Source organism: Kwoniella botswanensis, chromosome 1, assembly GCF_036426115.1.
Source record: "Kwoniella botswanensis chromosome 1, complete sequence".
NCBI classification, from domain to species: Eukaryota; Fungi; Basidiomycota; class Tremellomycetes; order Tremellales; family Cryptococcaceae; genus Kwoniella; species Kwoniella botswanensis.
This window is the reverse complement of record NC_088599.1, coordinates 414,341-435,699: the sequence shown is the minus strand read 5'-3', so window position 1 is coordinate 435,699 and position 21,359 is coordinate 414,341. Positions and strand designations below refer to the sequence as shown.

General features: G+C 45.1%; 9 protein-coding genes and 1 non-coding gene across 10 annotated transcripts; 7 read left to right on the top strand and 3 right to left on the bottom strand.

Annotated features, from left to right (window-relative positions):
- Positions 1–334: 334 nt before the first annotated feature.
- Positions 335–2,372, top strand: L199_000168 (uncharacterized protein; the record flags this gene model as incomplete). The annotated part of the gene is made up of 5 exons (XM_064885940.1): positions 335–1,279; positions 1,326–1,380; positions 1,508–1,777; positions 1,831–2,050; positions 2,123–2,372. The coding sequence occupies 5 exons, from the start codon at positions 335–337 to the stop codon at positions 2,370–2,372; spliced, it is 1,740 nt and encodes a 579-aa protein (XP_064742012.1).
- A 210-nt stretch (positions 2,373–2,582) lies between these two features.
- L199_000167 (uncharacterized protein) lies at positions 2,583–3,577 on the top strand (the record flags this gene model as incomplete). Its single annotated transcript, XM_064885939.1, has 6 exons — positions 2,583–2,646; positions 2,725–2,858; positions 2,918–3,145; positions 3,213–3,282; positions 3,355–3,413; positions 3,467–3,577. The coding sequence occupies 6 exons, from the start codon at positions 2,583–2,585 to the stop codon at positions 3,575–3,577; spliced, it is 666 nt and encodes a 221-aa protein (XP_064742011.1).
- Positions 3,578–3,766: 189 nt separating this feature from the next.
- Positions 3,767–4,515, bottom strand: L199_000166 (uncharacterized protein; the record flags this gene model as incomplete). The annotated part of the gene is made up of 3 exons (XM_064885938.1): positions 3,767–3,891; positions 3,963–4,427; positions 4,494–4,515. The coding sequence occupies 3 exons, from the start codon at positions 4,513–4,515 to the stop codon at positions 3,767–3,769; spliced, it is 612 nt and encodes a 203-aa protein (XP_064742010.1).
- Positions 4,516–6,509: 1,994 nt separating this feature from the next.
- Positions 6,510–6,604, top strand: L199_000165. The gene has a single exon. It is a non-coding gene; the product is annotated as a tRNA-OTHER (tRNA).
- A 196-nt stretch (positions 6,605–6,800) lies between these two features.
- Positions 6,801–7,511, bottom strand: L199_000164 (uncharacterized protein; the record flags this gene model as incomplete). Its single annotated transcript, XM_064885937.1, has 4 exons — positions 6,801–6,876; positions 6,938–6,998; positions 7,066–7,134; positions 7,196–7,511. 4 exons carry the CDS (start codon positions 7,509–7,511, stop codon positions 6,801–6,803), a joined length of 522 nt encoding a protein of 173 aa, XP_064742009.1.
- A 341-nt stretch (positions 7,512–7,852) lies between these two features.
- L199_000163 (uncharacterized protein) lies at positions 7,853–10,791 on the top strand (the record flags this gene model as incomplete). Its single annotated transcript, XM_064885936.1, has 11 exons — positions 7,853–7,967; positions 8,028–8,545; positions 8,635–8,778; positions 8,855–8,986; positions 9,072–9,275; positions 9,335–9,589; positions 9,661–9,768; positions 9,859–10,161; positions 10,227–10,490; positions 10,570–10,697; positions 10,761–10,791. 11 exons carry the CDS (start codon positions 7,853–7,855, stop codon positions 10,789–10,791), a joined length of 2,202 nt encoding a protein of 733 aa, XP_064742008.1.
- Positions 10,792–11,481: 690 nt separating this feature from the next.
- L199_000162 (uncharacterized protein) lies at positions 11,482–13,739 on the top strand (the record flags this gene model as incomplete). Its single annotated transcript, XM_064885935.1, has 4 exons — positions 11,482–12,135; positions 12,259–12,394; positions 12,506–12,582; positions 12,642–13,739. The coding sequence occupies 4 exons, from the start codon at positions 11,482–11,484 to the stop codon at positions 13,737–13,739; spliced, it is 1,965 nt and encodes a 654-aa protein (XP_064742007.1).
- A 1,843-nt stretch (positions 13,740–15,582) lies between these two features.
- Positions 15,583–16,482, top strand: L199_000161 (uncharacterized protein; the record flags this gene model as incomplete). Its single annotated transcript, XM_064885934.1, has 5 exons — positions 15,583–15,777; positions 15,871–16,013; positions 16,124–16,174; positions 16,244–16,311; positions 16,400–16,482. The coding sequence occupies 5 exons, from the start codon at positions 15,583–15,585 to the stop codon at positions 16,480–16,482; spliced, it is 540 nt and encodes a 179-aa protein (XP_064742006.1).
- A 696-nt stretch (positions 16,483–17,178) lies between these two features.
- L199_000160 (uncharacterized protein) lies at positions 17,179–19,003 on the top strand (the record flags this gene model as incomplete). The annotated part of the gene is made up of 11 exons (XM_064885933.1): positions 17,179–17,233; positions 17,312–17,353; positions 17,425–17,441; positions 17,506–17,609; positions 17,720–17,787; positions 17,964–18,171; positions 18,335–18,437; positions 18,513–18,591; positions 18,655–18,700; positions 18,775–18,887; positions 18,948–19,003. The coding sequence occupies 11 exons, from the start codon at positions 17,179–17,181 to the stop codon at positions 19,001–19,003; spliced, it is 891 nt and encodes a 296-aa protein (XP_064742005.1).
- A 249-nt stretch (positions 19,004–19,252) lies between these two features.
- On the bottom strand, positions 19,253–20,502 carry L199_000159 (uncharacterized protein; the record flags this gene model as incomplete). The annotated part of the gene is made up of 6 exons (XM_064885932.1): positions 19,253–19,650; positions 19,729–19,746; positions 19,789–19,833; positions 19,935–20,062; positions 20,139–20,300; positions 20,384–20,502. The coding sequence occupies 6 exons, from the start codon at positions 20,500–20,502 to the stop codon at positions 19,253–19,255; spliced, it is 870 nt and encodes a 289-aa protein (XP_064742004.1).
- Between the last annotated feature and the right edge of the window lie 857 nt (positions 20,503–21,359).

Genomic DNA, 21,359 nt, shown 5'->3' with positions numbered 1-21,359 from the left:
AATCAACATCTCTCTCTCTCTACCTTGGATTGTCAGATACTCGCAACTCGCTTCATAGAAAACCCCTACCACATCGTAGTAAACCTCTACCACGTCGATCCAATGCCTCTTGATTCGAGGATCGTATAGATCACACTTGTGCTAGAATAGCAACGGCAAGAAATGTCTCACTTTCGCTGGAGCGGCTGGCATGGCGTTCAGCCTGGATCTTGACATATTTCGTCCGTCATATTTTCAAACATCAACGATGTCGTTTTCATACTTTTTCTCGTTTCCGGTGAATCTCGAAGACAAGATCTTCAATCATGCATCGTGACCACACTGCACCATCGAGATGGCATTTGACAACCCTGGACTTCGACGTCGTTCTCCCAATCCGAACTCGCCCCTGCCGCAGCTAGACATCCCTTATTCGCCAGCGTTATTATCCCCGTATATCAATGTATCAGGCAATGGAGATGGGAGGAACCTGGGATTGGGGTACAATGATGTATTAGAGAGGTATCAGAGGGCTTCGCCATTGGTGGATCCGAGGGATTATCCAAATCCGACTATCCGCCTTATACCATCCCATGGTAACTTACCGAACAGTCCTATTCAAGCGACTCGGCATGCTCCGCTTACGTCCAGATCCCAGTCAAACGACGAGATCAGAAGTGTCTCGGCGGAATCAGCGGCATGGCTAGCAGCTCTGAGAAGACATCGTACGGATCCGAAGTCTTACTCGAATGGTGAACGAGCAAGTAGGGGTAGTGCTTTCGAATCCAGCTTGTTCCCGAGGGATAGTAGAGATAGACCTGTACCTCCATTACCATTAGATATCAAACGGTCAAGAGGCGGTACACCAAGTACCATCTCGTCAAAATCGACATCTACAGCAAGGGGTACGGGAGAAAGTACTATGGGTTCCTCGAGTCCAGCAACACCACATGATAGTCGACCACCTAGCGTTCTGTCAAGTTTGAAGTCATTCAAAAACCCTTTCGCCCGCGCATCGCAATCGATAAAAACCCCTTCCTCACCTGCTCTATCAACTAGATCTATCACTTCCTTCGCCACTTCCCGAAGCTCGATATCATCAGCCTCAACGTTGGCAGTACCATTTTACCCCTCAGCGTTTTGGAAAGAGGGTGGTAGACTAGGTAATCTGTCGAGTAATGATGTCAGTGAGAAACTCACAGATAAGTTCCCTGCACCAAGACAGGTCAAGGAAGCTGAGAAGGGAAGGAAAGAGAGATGGACCGTTTACAAATGGGTTCTATTGCTGTCGGTCATGACTGTGAGTTCTGAATGGCCTCAAATGGACAAAGCTGATTTACATCTAGGTCTTTGCATATGGAGTTGCAGGGTTAACATGGGCACTATTGATACTTGGTCGAGGTAAGTGACAGAGACCATTGCAAAAAGCTGATGAGTAGTCAATTTACATAGCGATGTGACCATGGTGTCCGATCCGGACATAGTCATATGTACGTATATACCTGTCTGACTAACACTGACAACTTAGTCCTCACTCTTGCTTCACTACTCTGCATATTCACCGGTCTGATCGGCTTTACCGGGACGCTCCTGAATTCAAGACCGATACTGGCTTTTTACAATCTGCTACTATGGCCAATAGTCTTATCCATGTGTTTAGTAGGATATACATCCTATAAGCGAGGATCTTTACAGCTGGAAAGGAAGTTGAACCAATCTTGGAGTCAATTCTTGGATGACGGCGAACGTCTGACTATACAGAATTCATTGAAATGCTGCGGTTACTATAATCCTCTCCGTAAGTGAATGGCATGACCTGTGTAACCGAAGACTGATAATGCGATATGATAGATGATGCGACATACTCGAATAGATGTTACCCTCGAACGACCTTACCAGGTTGTAAAGCCAAATGGATCAAATTCGAAAGGGAGAACCTGCATGATTTCGCTACTGCAGCATTCAGTGTGCTAGGTTTCCACTTTCTCAATATCGTCATAGCATTGCTCTGTTCGAACCACGTCAACAGGACTTTCGGTAAAGGTCTAACCCCTCCTGCGTACCGTCTGAGGTGAGTAGTATCCTCTGTGACATCACGTTCATCTGTGAGTCGTACTGACCACTATGATTTGTATCTGTATAGGATGGCCGATGTTCGAGCCAATGCTCTGGCAGTACTATCAACTCTGCCAAAATCGAACCCCCATAAACCCTCTCTTACGCGTCAACCAGCCATCAGTCACAAGAGCCGTTTGGATTCGCCTTATTCCCGCTCGAGCTCGAGGATGAGCATGACGAGTTCGGATAGTGGGACAGTATGGACTGGGGTGATGCATGAGGCCGGTCCGAGAGGTAGAGCATTGAGAGCAGCTAGACAACGTGGTTTGTTGTGATCATAGAAAAGACAGTTGTTTCATGCATGTTTCACTGCCATTTGCCACCCAGTTCAAGTGGATATTTGATGCCGTTGTGATTCGGTGTTTTGGTCGTCCATGTCATGACCATCATTCGCCTTTTAGCGACTGTATCTGTTGTTGTAAGCATATACAATCATAGATCATATAGATAGACCTCTTCAGAGTGTATCGATGAGCTGAGTGGGAATGAGTTCAACCATCTTGACAAGCTTGAACCTCAAGCTACTATTAATAGGTAACTCCAGTGTCGGTACGTCTGTCTAGCTTAGGTTGGCTTCACTCGCACGGATTCTACAAGCCTGGAGCTAAATCCTCTATATCCTTCTAGGCAAATCATCGTTATTACTTCGATTCACGGACGATGAATTTCTATCGGATGAGGAGACATCCGCTACTATAGGTGTTGATTTCAAAGTGAAGAGTATAGAGCTAGATGGCAAGAAGTACAAACTGTCTGTTTGGGTGAGTACCTGTGACTTTGTTATATGACGTACCTGAAGACGCTGATTCGGCTGATGTAGGATACGGCAGGTCAAGAACGATTTAGGACGTTGACATCAAGTTATTATAGAGGCGCACAGGGTGTCGTACTAGGTGAGTCATGGTATCATTGTAACCAAGCTGATAGGTTAGTGTACGACGTATCATCCCGGCAAACATTTGACGAATTGCTGAAATGGTTCAAGGAGATCGATACGTACTGTGGGGAAGGAGTAGTAAAGATGATAGTGGGAAACAAGGTTGATAAAGTCAGTGATCCATCAGGCGGACATCAAGCAATCAACATCGGAGATGCGAAGCTGACGAATCGCACAGGAATTCTCGAGACAGGTTACCACCGATGAAGGGAGAGCGTTTGCCCAACGGATGGGAGCTCTGTTTGTAGGTGAGTAACTGCTCGACGTTCGCTGCACATCATATCTTGATATCTTGTTTTTAATGCTGATTCGACATTCAGAGTGCTCGGCGAAGACGAAACTAAGAGTTCCGGAAGCGTTTGAGGAGTTAGTAAGAAGAGTGAGTCAGATCAACCCGTTTGTAGGGTCATATTAGTCTCACCATCACTATAGATATTGGCAACACCCGCATTATGGTCCAAGACTTCTGCTACACCCTTACGCAGGTCTGAGCCTATCAAATTAGAAGATGACAGTTGGTCTAGCGGAGGTTGTAGCTGTTAAGCGGAGCTCGGTGTACAATCAACTCATCATGACGATCACGACAGTATAACGACATACGTTGTATGCATATTGTAGAACTGGTTATTATAGATTATCGTGGTCTATGTATTGTATTATAAGGCTATATATGTGTATGTATGAGGGTGAGTACTAGACTCGAGGTTTATTAGAGAAGGTGGAAGTCATTATTTAATGCTTCTCTTCGATTTGAGCGTGACCTTCCTCAGCAAGAGATTCGTAGACGGCTGATCGTTTGGAGGTGAAGGTGAATTTATCGAAGAGGGTGAAGAAGAGAGCGATCACAGAAAGAGCGACTGCAAAGGACATCAATGATATTAGTGGTGCCATCTCTACAATTGATTGAGAAACAATAATGATCACTCACACATGGCCCAAGCTAAACCTTCAATAGCAGTCACTCTAGAACATTCGCCCAAATATGGCACCCAATTAGGAGCGAATCGACTTGGGTCGTTGGTATGTCTACATTGGAAACCGTGGCCGAAGGGAGTTTCATACATTATACCAGCACCTGTACCCCAGAAGACACCGAACATGAGGAAGATGGGGAGGTACATTGTCAGACCCAATGCCCAATGGAAGATGGAGAAGAGTAAACCGATGATGGTGGTGAAGAGCAAGAGGCCCATCGCATGTTGGTATTTTCCAGTTGGCCAGTTCTGAGCGAATCGACCGTACTTGTGGATCTGTTGTGAAACGAGACCGAGCTCGGCTACATCGATGCAGAACCAGAGGATGAAGAAGCATGCGTAGAAGGTTTGTCGAGAGGTACTGAAGATGCTTTTGACGGAAGGCCGTGGTCGCGAAGATGTAGCTTTCTTGCTACCAGCTAGATAATGGGATCAAAATTTAGTAACTTTAACTTCTCTGTAGGTTGAAGGTTGGAGGTACTCACGAACTGGAGCTGATTTCGCCATTGTTAATTATATATCAAGGTTGTGTTTGAATTTGTGTGTTTGGTGTTTGTGAATCAGTTGATCTGTCGATCAGAAGTATATAAGTAATGTTTGTGAGTTGTTATATTCTGTGAGTAGGAAAATGAAGGTTGGGGATACCTATCCGACATCAGTTATATAGACCTCGATGAGAGCCATGACGTGGGTCTCGAAGAACGTCGTAGAAACGACTTCGTAGGTGCTTTTCATCTCTGATGCTGACAAAGACGAAACTAGCTGGTACAAAGTCAGTAACATACCGCGGGTAAGACCGCTTCAAAATTGGCTCAGAGAAAGAGCTACATCAGTCAGCCACCATAGCATATTCTGGTAATGTAATGTAGTGTCAACTTTGACTAGATCGCTTGCGAGATATTGATGATTATGATGAGATGGAATACGTGGCCTGTGGTTTTGAGCTGTTGAGAATCGTTGAGATCGTTCACTGCGCATATCGGCCGCGGTACAGATAATTCTTGGGTGTGTAATTCCCTTTTGCGGTTATGAAGTTTGGTGCACGGTGATTGTTTCCGAAGCGATTATCACGTGACTTCATCGTCGATCGCCCCAGTCTACAAACGGCCGATATGCGCTTCGGCTTGGTGAAGATCATCTCATCTCGTTTGGACTCAGTGACTGAGTTGGAGAGTAGAGCATCCTAAGCATTTGATTGATTGACGAGACGAAAGGAAAAGAACTGCGCAGGTGCGAATACTCGAAAAATCATGAATCGCGAGCAACTTTTTGTTCTTCTCTCAATTGTCCGCATATACATTTACACGCACTTTAAGGGGTATTGGTTCTGCTTGCACCAATATGGATCTCTGCTAGCCCAGCGGGTAAGAGCACTTTCTTAGGATACCCGAGCTTGCCCTCACATCAGTGACCATGTGTATATATCATCATTCGTGTGGACAACTCGGCAGACGAGTGGAAATCTTGGTTCGACCCCAAGGTAGGGGATACTTTTCTCTCTCGATTGCACAAATAGTGATTGGACCGCGTCTATCATTGCAAGCGTATACTAGGATATTGATCATTCAAGAATGCATGCGGATCTCGTATGGACATACCTGAAGTAATCATCAAATCCTAGGGTACATATGGTCATCTGGACATGCTCTACGTTCTTAACAAAGTGCGGATACCAGAGGTCGGCCTTTATTGCTTGTCCATCAACCTACAAAATTCATGGCAACATCGCTCATGACTGACCTGATGGTCAGACGAAAAAAAGGATTGCGCCGTACGTGACTCTGTCGAGGATCTGGCAGAATCTTCATGGGAATAACACACAAGGCTTTCCACACTTCTCGACTTGCCTCTACAATCACCAACTACCGATCATCGTCTCACATATGGGCTCCACCATGAATCAGATGTATACACACACATACACACACAGAACCTCATGGTCTTCGATAATCTTTCTCGACTCTCCGTTCTATTGCTATTTGCTTGCTTGGTCAGCCCTCTTCACTGCTGCTTCGTTCCGCATTCGTGGCACCCCAATCTGCCATCGTTCGCCTCTTCGTTCTCATTCCGCACACATTTCTCATTCACCGCTTTCTTCCCCCTCTGGCCTTGCTTCTTCCTTCTCATCTTCCCTCCGTCCGTAACGATCTTTTACTCCTCTCCTCTGTACCCCTGCCGTCCACTAGGAAGCCAAGTTTCACGGTGCAATTCCACCCACACTATTCTCGTTCTTACCTCTATGACCTCTACAACACGGCCAACCTTTGGTCATTCGCACCTCAGGAGCTCATCACGCAACGTCACCCCCCGCAAATCGAGATCGGCATACTCCAGATATCCGATCGACCAAAGTGAATGTGGCACAAGGACACAAGCCCATAGACGCACACCCAACAGCAAATCTCCCATGTCACATCACTTCAGATTGAGCAGACAAACAACCCCGAACCACGGGAGACAGAATATGGAGCTGCAAAACTGAAGCGAAACAAGCAATCTCGGACCGTGTGGCCTAGCGGTTAGGGCGTCCCCTTTACAGCTTCTGTTTACAAGCGAGTGTCGGGGAAGATCGAGGGTTCAATCCCCTCCGTGGTCATTGCTTTTTACTTCTAATTTTTGGAAGGCTTTCTCACCCTCCAACCACTGCTGCTGACTGTACTTGCGCAGATGTACTGTGTATGCACCACCGGGTGGTGCATAAGAAGTATATACGTATTGCTGACTGCTATCTGTAGCGGCATAGGTCATGTATACAGCAATATTCAAATGTGAGCGCTATATAACCTGTAACCTTAATTGTCCTCTACCAATTCGCCACATACGATGTACTTTCTCTCAAAGTGCTCGTGCCATCCTCGCATATTGTCGCTGTGAATGGGATATATCTATCAGTGAGACGCCTAAGATGACTATCGGAGAGGTAGCTTACATTTCCGCTTGAGTCAAATCAGAGAGTTTGTCAAGTGGCTGATCGAAGGGTGTGAGCATGTCTATGTTACCATCAAGAGTTGATCAGCCAACATGCCTCTGAAAAATCGTTGCTTCGGTTGCACCTACCCAGCTCAAAAGACTGCTTTGCCATTCCTCTCGATGCATCCCTTCCAGCAAAATTACCATATACACCATCTGTCCACTCCCCCTCAATCAGCAACGTCTATATATATGAGGCATGTAATTTTACACTCACCTGGACCATAAAAGGTCTTACCGGCCGTCACGTCAAATACTGTCCTCTCACCCCATTTACCATCACTCCCAATTCTCAGAATAGCCAATAATATCCTCGGACTTGATTTTGTCCCATCATATTCTAATAGCTCTTTGGCGGTGTACTTTCGATGACATATCACTTCGGGGTGTTTGGCAGGTAACCAATTGTAGTTCTCTTCGGTATACGTTGATGCTGCTGGAGTCTGCTTGAGCGGGTGGGGGACTATCAGTCTGAACACCAGGTAGAGTATCGGTGGGATGAGTAGGACGTTCAAGGGGTTTGAGAATGACATCGCGGAGCGGGTCTGTCAGGAATGAAGTCATGCGATGCATCCTTGTAGCTGTCATTAGGCGGAAAAGAAGGTCCCGTTGAGTTCGGCCTGTGTGGTGACGAATGCGTAACAAATCTCCAAGAATGGGGAACTCCGCATTCGGTTGTTATTTTGGTCCAAATTCAACTTGTCATTCCGCGCACGTAGACTTCTTCCAACTTAGCTTCATTCCTCGACATCTCTCTCAATCATCTTCTCATACACTGCTATCACTTCCATCGACCATTTTGCTTCACTACATTCCCAGTCACTCTTTCGTCCTCATCCAGAACAGCTCACAAGCACTCATCAAAGCGATCTCGATGCTGTATACTCGAGCGACATGCGGGGTAGGCTCCATTTCCATGGGGGCGGTGTTGAGAAGGAGTCCTCATGGGATGATGCTGCAGCGTGAAGCAGGTAGCGTATCCTTAAGACGTAAGTGATCATCATGCTCTCAATGAGTCCAGGCAGACTAATCACGATTGTATGCTACAGAACAACAACTATACGCTCATGCCCTCGGTAACACGCTTTCCAATCGAGCATTTTCATCATCCTTACCAATCCCATTACAAGCACTCTCGATAACTCAGCAAACCCGATTATATTCCCATCCATCTTTCTCCCGTTCAGTTTCAACTCAACCTCAACCACCTACCACATCATCTTCACCGCCACCACCATTCCCTGCACCTTCCAACCCTAACTCCCCCAAGAACATCCATGATCCACCATTAGGTACACCGCCTCCTCTCCCTCCCACCCCGCTGAATGCTCTTCCACCGAAAGCGACTGAACTGGCCAAAGCGGAAGAGGAGAAAGAAGTGGCCAAGAAGGAAGAGAAGAAGAAGCCTACTGGTCCATTACCCGCCAGGATATGGGCGGTGGTGAAGAAAGAGGCAGCTCATTATTGGGCGGGAACAAAGTTGTTAGGTCAAGAGATCAAGATCAGTAGCAAGTTGCAGTGGAAAGTGTTGAATGGAGGTACGTTGACAAGAAGAGAGAGAAGACAGGTCAGTCTCGTCTCATAGCATACTTTCCCACATCACTATCGTTGTACATGACAACGTGGTGCTGATACGTTCTTGTCTATCTCAAACAGCTTCGAAGAACGACAACAGATCTACTTCGTCTGATACCATTCTTGCCATTCGTACTGGTGCCATTCATGGAATTGTTGTTACCCGTCGCATTGAAGCTATTCCCCAACATGTTGCCTTCAACGTTCGAAGGGGAGTTCGCAGCGGTATGTCTTCACCCTGTATGGTTGATTATGTCAGAGTCGTCATGATGCTGATAAGGTATCTTTGTGGGATGAACAGAGCGAGAAACAGCGAAAGCTGTTACGAGTCAGGATTGAAATGGCCAAATTCTTACAAGAGACCGTAAGGGAATCAGGGTTGAAAGCGGATAGTGTAGTGAAGAGCGAAGAATTCAAAGAGTTCTTCAGGAAGGTGAGCATCCGCACCCCATGACCTCTATAATGAGGCGAAACAAAACCGAACACGCAGTGCTGATATTGATGACATGCGGTTGCAGGTTCGATCCACCGGTGAAACACCATCTCAGACCGATGTAGTCAGAGTAGCCAAATTGTTCCACGATGATATCACTCTGGATAATCTTTCAAGACCTCAACTGGTGTCGATGTGTAGATATATGAACATCAACGCTTTTGGAACGGATAACTTCTTGAAACATCAGATCAGGAGTAAATTAGAAAAAGTCAGAGTGGATGATATGGTGAGTATGCCATCTTGTAACAAGGTGTCAATTGCGCACTGACCATGACTGTTCCTCAGATGATCCACGCCGAAGGCGTAGATTCTCTTTCCACCAAAGAACTCCAATCCGCCTGTCAATCTCGAGGAATCCGATTCCAAGGTGTATCTCCAGCTAGACTTCGGGAAGAGTTGGAACAATGGATCGAGCTGCACTACACCAATGGTATCTCAGGTGTATTGTTGGTCTTGAGTAGAGCTTTCAACTTTGAACAGAAAGGTGATAACGTGATGGAAAGTTTGGTGACTACCCTCAGTAGTTTACCTGAGAACTTGGTGAGCTTCGTGTCTCGTGAAGATGCCATTATGATCGGTCTAGCTCATTAGTCTTGTGTGTGAAATGACAGCTTAACGAAGCGGAACTTAACGTCTCTGATGAGGCTACTTACAAGCAGAAACTCGAAGTCTTGCAACAACAACAAGAACTTATCGAGGATGAAGCTGATCAAGAGAAGGTTAGTGGCATCCAGATGATTCAGATAAATTGTTTTCAGGATCTTTTCGGAAAGGGCCTGATGCTTACTTGACTTTTATGGCTTTCGCAGGAAGAGCAAGAAGCTCGAAAGGAGGAGAAAGAACGAAAAGAAGCTGAAGAAGCTGCCAAACGAGAACAAGAGGAGGCAGCCAAGAAAGCCGCTGCTGAAGCTTCAGGTGAAGCTGAACAGCCTGCTGCCGCCACTACGGAAGAAATCAAAGAACCCCCTAAACCGGAAGAAGATGCTCGTATGACCAAAGAACAGCTTGGTGAATTAGCTGAAGCGTTGAGTATCTTGACTGCCAAGAGTAGTATCGTCAAGGAGAGGGATGAACTTAAAGCGTTATTGGAGGATAACTTGCTTTCTGAGGCTGTGAGTGCCGAACATGTCTGTTATGACTCACAGATGATTTGACTGATGTTCCCTTCTGTTTGCAGGAATCGAAAGAAAGACAGGAAGAGAATTCACCTTCAGTAGCTGTATCCAAGAGGGTCAGAAAGATGATCCAGACTATCGATACCCAATTGGAGAAGTACGACGAGAAAGTTGGATCTTCTTTGAACGTCATTGAAACTTCCCCTCATGGTCAAATCGCTTTGGCGGACCTCAAGAAAGCTTTGACTGTGATCAAACACAAACCTTCGGATGAGATCATCGAGGGTTTAGGTAAGAAGTTGGATGTTGATCAAGATGGATTTGTTGTGAGTGATGCTTCCAGCTTCTGTATATAAACAGATATATACCAGACTGTTGACGACGTTGGTGGGTGTGTTGCTGCAGGAACTTGACCACGTCATCGAACTTACGCAGGATCATGGTCTGGGTATTTTACTTGAAGATGAGGAAGCTAGAAATATCCTTGACAAAGGATCAGATATCAGACACAGCAAAGATGTCAAAGAGCTCAAGTGAGTTTACTTGTCCAATCTCCCATGCTAGGGACCTTTAGCTGATATCACTGTGTTGTTTAGACCAAAGAGGGAAGATATCCTCCAAGAATAGAAATCGTATCATACACACTCATATAAGGAAACGGAACGAGAAAGGGAATAGTTTCAGTCTTTCATTTTTCGCTTTTCGTTCCTTTTACACTATTCAAACAATCATTCATCCATGCATAGATAATGTCGCATAGCCTTTCGTTGCTGTGCAGGCGTTGTAGTGAATAATATAGACTGACCTTCGGGGTGTTGTGTCGTGTCAGATCGGGAAGGGTAGTGTAATACAAGGGATGGTGTATCGTGTATGACGTTGTCTCGTGATCCGCCACTCACACTTTTGACAACAACGGGAAAAATCTGATGGACTGTGACACTAGGACCACCTTCAACCCCCCACCCACCAGCAACATATGAACAGCTGCATCGACCAACTCGAGCACATCCTACATCCATCCATGGTACTGCATAGCGACACCTGCGGAACATACATATCACTTGTTGGAATACAAAGTTTTACTTTCCCATCTCGGCAGATTTTGCCTTTTTTGGAGTGATTCAACATCTCAACCTATCCTGACTCGCGTGAAACCAAGACCAAGACCATAATCCAGTCTTATAAATAACTGCTAGTAGACTACACCCTCGCCATCCACTGCAGGTGAACAGATTCAAGACCATCTTGATCCTTGATCTCTGATCCTTGAAGAATACTCATAGGAGAGTCATACAATTCGAGGATAACTTATCCAAGATGGGGCTTTTGCCCCTCCCACTTCCCCTAGATCATCAGACCCAGCCCGAAGCTGGACCTTCCACCTCATCCAGTCAGACCACCTCGACAACTACGGCTACACCACCTACATCACCTATCCCATGGTCTTTGCGTACTCGCAAAAGACGTAGAAAAGAGGGTAGTGAAGATTCAACCTTCTCTTCTAATTATACACCTTCGACAATCTCTAATCCAAGTCAAGAATCACCTCCCCTACCTTCTCCTTCTGCTTCAACCTCAACTTCAACGAATCTACCATCCAAGCCTAGACCCAGACCAGTCAGCTTGAGAGGAGGAGGTAAAAGACCCAAGAAACATAACAACAATACAACCGGCTCCAGACCGGATTCTCAAACTTCCTCTTACATCTCGACCGGTCCTAACGGTAAACCACGACATAAGAAGCCAGACGGCCATGGACACGGCCATGGACATACTAGACGAACTACTCGATCTAAAGCAAAGAGAGCTTCCAGCCCTTCAGATCTGGTGACGACTTCGCTAGAGGAGATAGCATTGGAAGATACGGCTGTGAAGAGTGAGATAGCTAGATTAGGATTGACATTGAGGGATGTAAAGGGAGATGGGAATTGTTTGTTTCGAGTTCTGTCGGATCAAGGGTTCGGTGGTGAGGTGAGTTATGATGCTGCTCAACTTCCTCTCTGTCTTCGCTACTTCATAGCTGTCTTTATGAAATCCATCTCATTGGTCATCAATTGAGCTTGTAGTAAATGACCAACTTTGTCTTTATCGCAGAAACGTCATGCTGAGATACGCAAATTGGTGTGCGATTATCTAGAGACTCATAAGGATGTGATGGAGGGTTTCGTAGTGCCGTTTATGAAGGATGGTGAGGGATATGAAGGTTATGTAGCTAGGATGAGGCAATTGAGTAAGTACCACTCTCCCTCACGCCTCATATTCGGGTTAGAAAAAGATGGAGACCCTGGTTCTACAGATCATCGGTCGGAAACACAGTGCTGACTCTCTTGTATTATGACAGAACAATTCGGCTCCCATATTGAGATACAAGCTGCTGCCAGAGTATTCAAGCGTAATATCCGAGTAGTCATGTCAACCGTGAGTCAACTGCTCTCCATTCTACAGAACAGCACTCAACTGACTCACGATACCCAAAGACCTCGTTCACGATTCCCTGGCAGACAGAAGCTGGCCCAACCAAGGATCCACCAGCTACGCCCTCACCTTCCGAAGTCGGTCCTGTACCCATCACACCTTCCCATCGCACTCGATCCAAGACAGTCCATACTCCTCATCTTCCTTCGATACCTCTACCCGATTACCTACCCACGATGAAAGAGGATAGTTCAATGTTATGGCTCGCCCTGTTCTCTCAAGCTGAGCATTTCCAATCTGTCCGCCGTATGGGCGATCGAGAGCATGGCCCGGCGGAAATTCAAGATATCCTCTCGGTCCCGCATGCCAGAGATGTATCTGAAGCTGCGAGGAGAGAACGAGGTGAACTTGTGGATGAAAAGAGACCCAAAACACCGCTATCACCATCATCAGAAATCACTCAGTTGCTCAATAGCTTACCTGTAGGACATGGTATTTCGCCTGATCAGGCTCAGAACGTTTTGGGAAGGACTCATGGGGACATAGGCGAGGCTGTGGATATACTCTTGGAAGATATCAATATCGACCAGGATCAAGAGAAAGAAGAAGAAGAAGGTGAAGGTAGTTCAGGAACAACTACGACTGAGGGCGGTAGGAGCGATTCAGGTTCAAGTGATCATGTTGAACAAATGCTTTTATCGCCTACTCAACCAAATACGAACACTATACCCTCAGGTCCGACCGATTATAGATCGGATGATCGCGTTAGATCAAGATTGAATACTTCTGAAAGTCCAAGTAATACAGCCACAGCTTCTACGGAATCTCGCTCAAGGTCAAGATCAAGGTCGAATAGTGAAAGCGATACCTCGATCCAATCTGGACATACAAGTCAGACCGAACCTTTCGCTGAAAATGAAACTAAAGCTGTTGTGGTGAATGGTGAAAATGATAGATCGCTACAACCCATTAACAGTACGACCATGTTGAGTGATGGGATAAAAGATATGAAGGTGGATATGTCAGGTATGAACATCGACCGACCACAGCTTATCGCTACACCTAAACCGAACGGTGAAGTCTCGAGAAGGAAATCAAGAGATTTACATATGGATAGAGAAAGGAGGAGATCGTCTAGATTGGGTACGGTAGGAGCGTAAATGTGAGTTAGTCTATCGGCATTTTGCAATTAATGCTAGATGATTGTTCGTTGACATATCTTGTGTGCTTTAGTGTATAACGGTATGTCTTCCAAGCGAATATGTGCGTGTAGATATGGACGAGCCCGAGTGGATGGATATCGCCCCCAGTTGTTGTGTGTGTAATATAAGTTATATAGAAAGTTGTATCGAATATCCTCATTTTTGTCGTATTTTGCATTTTGCATTTTCGCCCACATTGCAAACCTTACTCTGATTCATTCGTTCCCAGATTTTGTGTGTGTCTCTGTCTTTATGTCTTTGTGTATAAGCATAGTAAAAACCCCATATATAGTTTAACTCCAAGTCATTCAATGCATAGTCATGGTCATCATTTTATACATCCGTTACAATACCAGAGTAGCAGATAACTGTCTGTACACAGACGATTGTTATATGTATAGGACCCCATTACCAATGGATGCATGGTCAATACAAGTACTCGTACAGTATGCGATGATTGAAGGGAACACAAAGAGAAAAAAAGACAAAAGGATGATCGAAAACTCTTCCTAATTTGAAACGACAACTCGCGCTTGGACCTCTTTTTCAGTCTTTTGTTTGTGGGTATATGTATCTTGCCTTTCCTTACTGTGGTTGTTCCGAGACAAAATGACACATTATATACAAACGGAGTAATTACGCATGGACCTCTCTTACCGTCTCGGTCCAGGTACACCTGCAGGGCGATGCGATGAGAAGGACATCAATGCTTATGCAAGTGGAGCAGAACGAGAGTTGGAGGTATGTGTGGCAGACGTACCGTATACCATCACAGTATTCGTACAGTGCGTCAATCCATCATGATTGATGGAAGGACAATGAGATTCGACAGATAACATGAGACGTTTCATGTGTACCTTTGATATTGTTGAATCTGTATAATCGCTTCCCACTCCGACATACCATCTCCCTCTCCCTCTCCGTCTCGATTGCTTGCTGTACTCCTTTCTACTTGTTCCCTCTACAATGTCTAGAATCCAGGTACTGGCAATCCCAATGGTCTTACGCCCTCCATACATAGGCACTAGACTAAGCCGAATCCAAAAGCTTGGCTTCAGAGAAGAGACATCCTTTATGAAACTCGCACAGACCTCCTTTGAACATACATCAAACATTGAAAATACGCCAGACTGGTTCTGGATTTCCCTTCTGATGGCTGCTGTGCTTATTAGGGCACTGGACCCAAAGAAAGTGATCAGCGATACATCAGCATGAGTATGTTGACGTTCCTTGATCTTGTTGGTGGTGAAGAAATCCGATCACATCAGCTCAGGACAGCACGCAGGAAGAGAGAACTGATTGATGGTGGTCAGAGCAAGTTGGATGATATCTTTTCATGTGTGTACAAAGGGGGTCATACCGTTTCATCAACCCCTCCGGACCGTCTGGCTTATGACCCACAGTGAATGGATGTACACGATGTGATCGGACTCTGATGTGATGGAGGTTGTGCGTCTGTGTGCTTCCGCTTCCTTGCTTCGGTCTTGATCGTATAATATGTCATATACTGGATCCTTTTCTTTCCACATATATCAACAAAGAGATCCCAATCCCCCGCCCCCTTTTCATTTCCCATATATTCATCCTCATAACGACTCGTAAAGGATACCATAACATAGATAAATAATCAACTTTAGACATTCATTTGAACCCCAGAGCCCATCCAATACCGAAATCCTGGATCCAAGGATCCCCTTCAATACTCTACCATCTCGTCAGCTTCATCCTCTTCTTCACGAACGAGGAAGCTCAATACGTCCTATCCCATATACGACCTAAGACATCAAAGCAAGATATCATAATGATCTTTTCAAGATTTGTCACTTTCTCCCTCCTTTCCTTTTCCACCCTCGTTCTCGCCTTACCGACTCCAACATTGAATGACCGAGAAGGTCTCGACAGGAGGTATCACGAGGATCACAGGAAACATCATCCCAAAGTCCATGAGAGCTCTAGACCATCAGCTTCACCTAGTGGTATCGTCAGACGAAAAGTTGTAAGTGAATTCTCAACTATACTTTTGACTCCTTTGTGTATATCTTCTTTCTCTGACGATTGGACGTATTGTTGATTGGTGTTGGTATTGTAGCAAGTTCCAATTTCGACTGAACCGGTGGTACTGGGTGCACCTGAAGATTTGGCTAGATGTCCTTCTCAGCAGATCGCCTGCCCAATCTCCCCGATGAGTTTGTCTGACGTACAGAATGCATCAATTGATACGCCATACGAATGGTAAGTCCATCTGCACCTCCTTTCTTCCAGGGTGATAATACCATTTATTCGGTACCCCTTTCTTCAACAGATGAGTTGTGAAGACTAATGTTTGGGTTTTGGGTTGTCAGTATCACTCCTCAAGAAGATCTATATTCGTGTGGTGGATGTGCTACTCTTGGGTGAGTCAATATGAACGTTAGCACATCAATCGAGCTGATAAGTGTTGGTGGATACGTCTGATATTTTAGTACCGGTCAAGATTGTACCTCCATTCCAGGAGTATTATCAGTATCCTGTGCGGTGGGTCAATGTAATGGTGAGTACTGAGTCTTTAATCCCTTTCAACGATACAAAGTCAGACCATCGTGACTGACCTTGATACCTCTTGTCTTGTCACATCATAGTATACTCGTGTAAAGCCGGATTCACCTTATCGTCAGAAGGTAAATGTCTACCCAAGATATTCGACTACACGACACTCCCATAAACCATGGCCGGATCCTTCTCTGGCCATCGACTCGGTTGGACATAGTTTGGGTGAATGGAAAGGACAATAGGATCACTAATTAGTCGTAATTTACATAAAGTAGTTGAATAATCTTTTTCTTTCTCCTCCGGATAAATCAAAATTGGACATTTTAATCGATTTTCTCTCTCCTCTTCTGACTCTTGCTCTCGAATATGTTGACATATCGCATAATGACCCCCCTTGACTCTTGGCTGTTACAAGATGTATGGGTATTTATCTATATATCCATATATATATGCTTTATGAAAATCTCGAGACATGAATGGACAGTTGAACGCTCTTGTCTCGAGGTTTCAAGAGGTCTCAAGAGGAGCTCTTTCCCGGTGTAACAAATTTAAATGAGGATATCAGATAACCCATGTGTTCGGGATTCGGTGAATCCGGCAAGACCACCGAAACTAAGTCCTGCCTGTGATCGGAATTGAGAATGAGAATGGCGCAATCAAATCAATCAATCAAAAAAACGAGGTAACAACGATCATCTCGTTTAGATAGCAGATAAACTTAATCATTATCTTATAGATATAGATCACTTGGACTGTTATCCATCGTTATTCCCATTTCGCTCTCTCTTCGTCTGATCCAGAAATTCATCTCATCTTCAAAAGGACTACCATAGAATATATAGAATAGATTAGAATCAAATCACACACCATGTCCGCCGCAGCTGCTAATACCAAACCCGTCGCTGAGCTCAAAAAGCCCATCCGTGAGTGCTTACAATCATAGTTACGTATGGGAGAAAGCATCATATGGTGAGTGGGTGCTGATATAGATGGTTGTTTAGCTTTGCCTTTCGCGTATACTTTCGCTTCTGGTGCGATCGCAGGTCAGTCCAGCCCATTCATGTTTGTCGTGCATCCAAGGAAGATAGCTGATTTTCGCTATTCATTGGTATAGGATGTACCGAGTTGTTGGTCAGTACCATATCACCACTGAGAGAAATATATGAGTACACGTATTGACGAGTATCGACTGTAGCTCTTATACCCCCTTGATGTAGTCAAAACTAGACAACAGCTCGATACCGCCAAGACCAGTACTGGTATGGTCCAAACATTCAAGAACATCGTATCGCAAGAAGGGCAAGTACATCATCCATCCATCCTCATGATATGACCTCACTCTCCACTCGTCGAAACATAGTGTGCACGTGTTCGTATGGCCAACAACTGAGCTTTATTCCGTGTTGCAGTCCCGGTAGATTGTACAGAGGCATCTTACCTCCCCTTTTCATGGAAGCACCCAAACGTGCCGTGAAATGTAAGTCAACCTCATTCTTATCACTTGCTTCTGGTCAAGAAACCATCGTGCTGACCTGTATGTCTCGATAAACTCTGCTAGTCGCCGGTAACTGTAAGTCTATCCTTTCTACAGGCAGATCTCCCCATCATAGCTATTGACTCGCTGACCATGACTCAAACGCATTAATCACACAGCATCATGGGGAGCCTTATTCACCAACAACGGTCAACGAAAGAACACCCAATCACTAGCGATCGTAACGGGTTGTTTTGCAGGTGCTACTGAATCTTTCGTCGTGACTCCTTTCGAGTTGGTTAAGATCAGATTACAAGATAAGAACTCTAGCTTCAAAGGTCCCTTGGATGTTATCAAACATAGTTTCAGGACCAGTGGGCCATTAGGGTGAGTGTCTGATCTATGAATCTCAGAAGGGTATGTTCGGAAAACGAAGGACAAGAGTTTTGCAGGCTGTAGAGCTCAGACCAATCACTCAGATAATTCCATGGATGATTCGGCTTCAAATTCGACGGCCGGATGCTGATATATCTTTCTCACCTCATCATAGTCTTTACCAAGGTATGGAAGCTACCTTCTGGAGACATTGGTGGTGGAATGGTGGATACTTTGGTGCTATTTTCGGTGTCAAGAACCAGTTGCCCAAAGCTACTGTAGGTCTCAATTCGATGCATTCCGCAACCGGCTGATCAGGTCAAGAGCTGACATATTCATGGTTCGCATGAAAGGACAAGAAGGGTGAATTGTTGAACAATCTGATCGCTGGTACTATCGGTGGTTTTGTCGGTACCGCATTGAACACTCCTTGTAAGTGAACCCTATCAGCGCCACTAAAAACGGTGAACGCTGAGCACCCCATGATATGTATAGTCGATGTCGTTAAATCCAGAATCCAGTTGCACGGGACAGGAGAATGGTGAGTCAGAAATGTCCTTCCCTGGTCAATATGACATTGTAGCTTGAGCTGACCTTGCTTCGTTACAACTTTAGGACCTACCCTGCGCTCATCAAAGTCGCTCAAACCGAAGGTCTAGGTGCATTGTACAAAGGTTTCGCTCCCAAGGTATTACGTCTTGCCCCCGGAGGTGGTGTGTTGTTGTTGGGTAAGTGATATCCTTCTCATTAGCAGCGCATACAAATCTGACCCATCATTTCTCAAACAGTCGTTGAAGCTCTATCTACTGTATTTAGAGGTTATCTCGGTCCTCCTTACATCTAAGCGGATCTATCTATGCATCGGAATATCAGGGGAATCCAGACCGTTGTCCAGCTCAACGTGACTGACTCCAGTCCATGTAATTGCAGGAGGATAAGATGAAAATTCGATACATAGGTTTACATGATTTGATTACGAGAATACGCTAATGATACAGCCAAATTACTACATTGTCCATCCACTCATCTCTTTCAGCGTTTTCGACGAATTGTTTTATTACATGAAGTCGACAAAGTGCGTTAAATGGATCGATTAGGCGACAACGACATAACCAATAGCGAAGTTCTGTTCATCCGGAATAGGTCCACCACCTTCGAAATTGGTAGCTACCAAGATGGAAGTACCGTTGATACCCTTTGGTAAAGTGGTCGTACCGGATCCATCACCATTTTGGTTGAGTGGTTGAGGGATCGAGTAAACATCACCTAAGAAAGTGATATGCACATCGTTACCTAGATAGACGGAAGACGAATCCCACATGATAGAGATCTCGTCCCCCGGAGAATGAGGGGTGGAACCACTAGTGAAATTGGCCATGAGAGGAGGGATCTTGTGGAATTTGATAGGTGGGTTGGACGAGGGACAGTTTAAGAAAGGGGCGGCTAATGAGTACGCTTGAGAGGCAGTCAAGGGTGTGTCAAAGTTGACGGCTACGAAGAAAACGGATTTATCAGTGCTGATCATTCTTTATTGACAGGCTGGAGTAAAACAGCATGTCTAATACTTACCATTGAAAAAGTCGAGACCTCAGAATTGTCTCAACAATGAATTTTGCCGAGCTTCATTACCTAAGATGGTACCTCCAGTTTGTCTTGCAGGGCTATCGGTCAAGTCTATTCGCAGGAACAATAAAACAAATACAAAGGATCAGCTTGCTTCCCTCTCTACGGTCTGCCAACCCACCGGGGGGTAAAGATGGAACAAGAGGACTTACTGGCGATACCGCCGATAAAAGCACCTTCACCTACAGTGGTGACCACCTGACCTACCGAGAGGAGATCATATGGGGTAGTCACTGGGAAAGTGTAAGTGCAATTTTCGAATCCTTCACCTGCAGCTTCGCTGCAGTAAAACAATCGCCAGACCGATTATCAACTCGATATCTTTATATTAGAGCAGAGAGAAGGGGTTGACTCACTTGAGTACAGTGAAATGAGCAATCTCTTGATCTCTGAAAAGTTCAAGATATTGTCTGAAACCTTTATATCCGGCATTATCGAAATCGGACTCAGTGAAATTCTTTAATCCTTGATTCCAGTAATTCAATTCGAGTGATTCGAGGTTACGAGCGAGGTTGATACTATATTTGTGAAGGACCACATTATCAGCCCATGTATATATATCCATTGAGATAGACAGACAAAGCGAGAGAATGATACTCACATCTCATAATCTAATCCTTGTAGATCTGCTCTCTTCCATTTACTCGATCTAACAATGGGATTGGCAGAGACAGAGACCAGCCCTGCGAGGGTGAGTGCGATTGATGTTGAACTCTTCATCTTGTACGTTTGTGCTGGCTGTACTTTGGGAAAAAATGTACTTCTCTCGATGGAAAGCTATTGAGTCAAAAGAATACCCCCACTTGTCTGTGTTATATATACCCATCCAACGAGAACATTATACATCGCTCATGTACTAATGGGATTCACTGGGCGATGCGATGCCAGATCGAAGGAACATCAACACGAAATGAGAAACCCAAACACAGCGTCATCGTACGTCAGTCTCTCTGTTTCCACTGCTGACTGAAATAGCATTCATATGCATATTACGCAGATTCCCGATCGTGAAGTCAGTATCAATGATACAGTAGTTGTATGTCTTGCGCTCGGTATTACGAACATCTGATAAGGTAAGACAGTGCGTTCTCGGGGATGTGTCTGCGGATCAGAAAAAAACCTCTCTTCATAGCCTTTGATGATGATTCCAGTGTTGCATTTCCCAATTCCAGTTCCGGTACAGCGGCTAGATGTGATGATAACCTCGGCACGTACGATCAACATACAGCTTTGTTACTATCTTTAGCAATCCCATTCCCATTCTGGAAAATACCAGTACAGTAAATATGGTAAAATGATGAAAGGCTGTACTCGCTGATCAAAGGATTGACGATGGGCCTCCACTGGGGCAATGATCGATCGAGCAAAAGAAACAATCGTCGAGGTTGATTGCGTAAGTCAAGCACATGTATGAACACCGTACTTGCCTGGACTCCGTAACGTGCGTCCATGGCTTGCACATGGCTCGCACATGACTGAGAGCTAGTTAAACAAAACTCAATCGGGGGTTGAACAATTAGGAATCAACGCTCATCACTTTTCCTTCCTTCAAGCTATGAAAGCCCATTTGCCCCCTT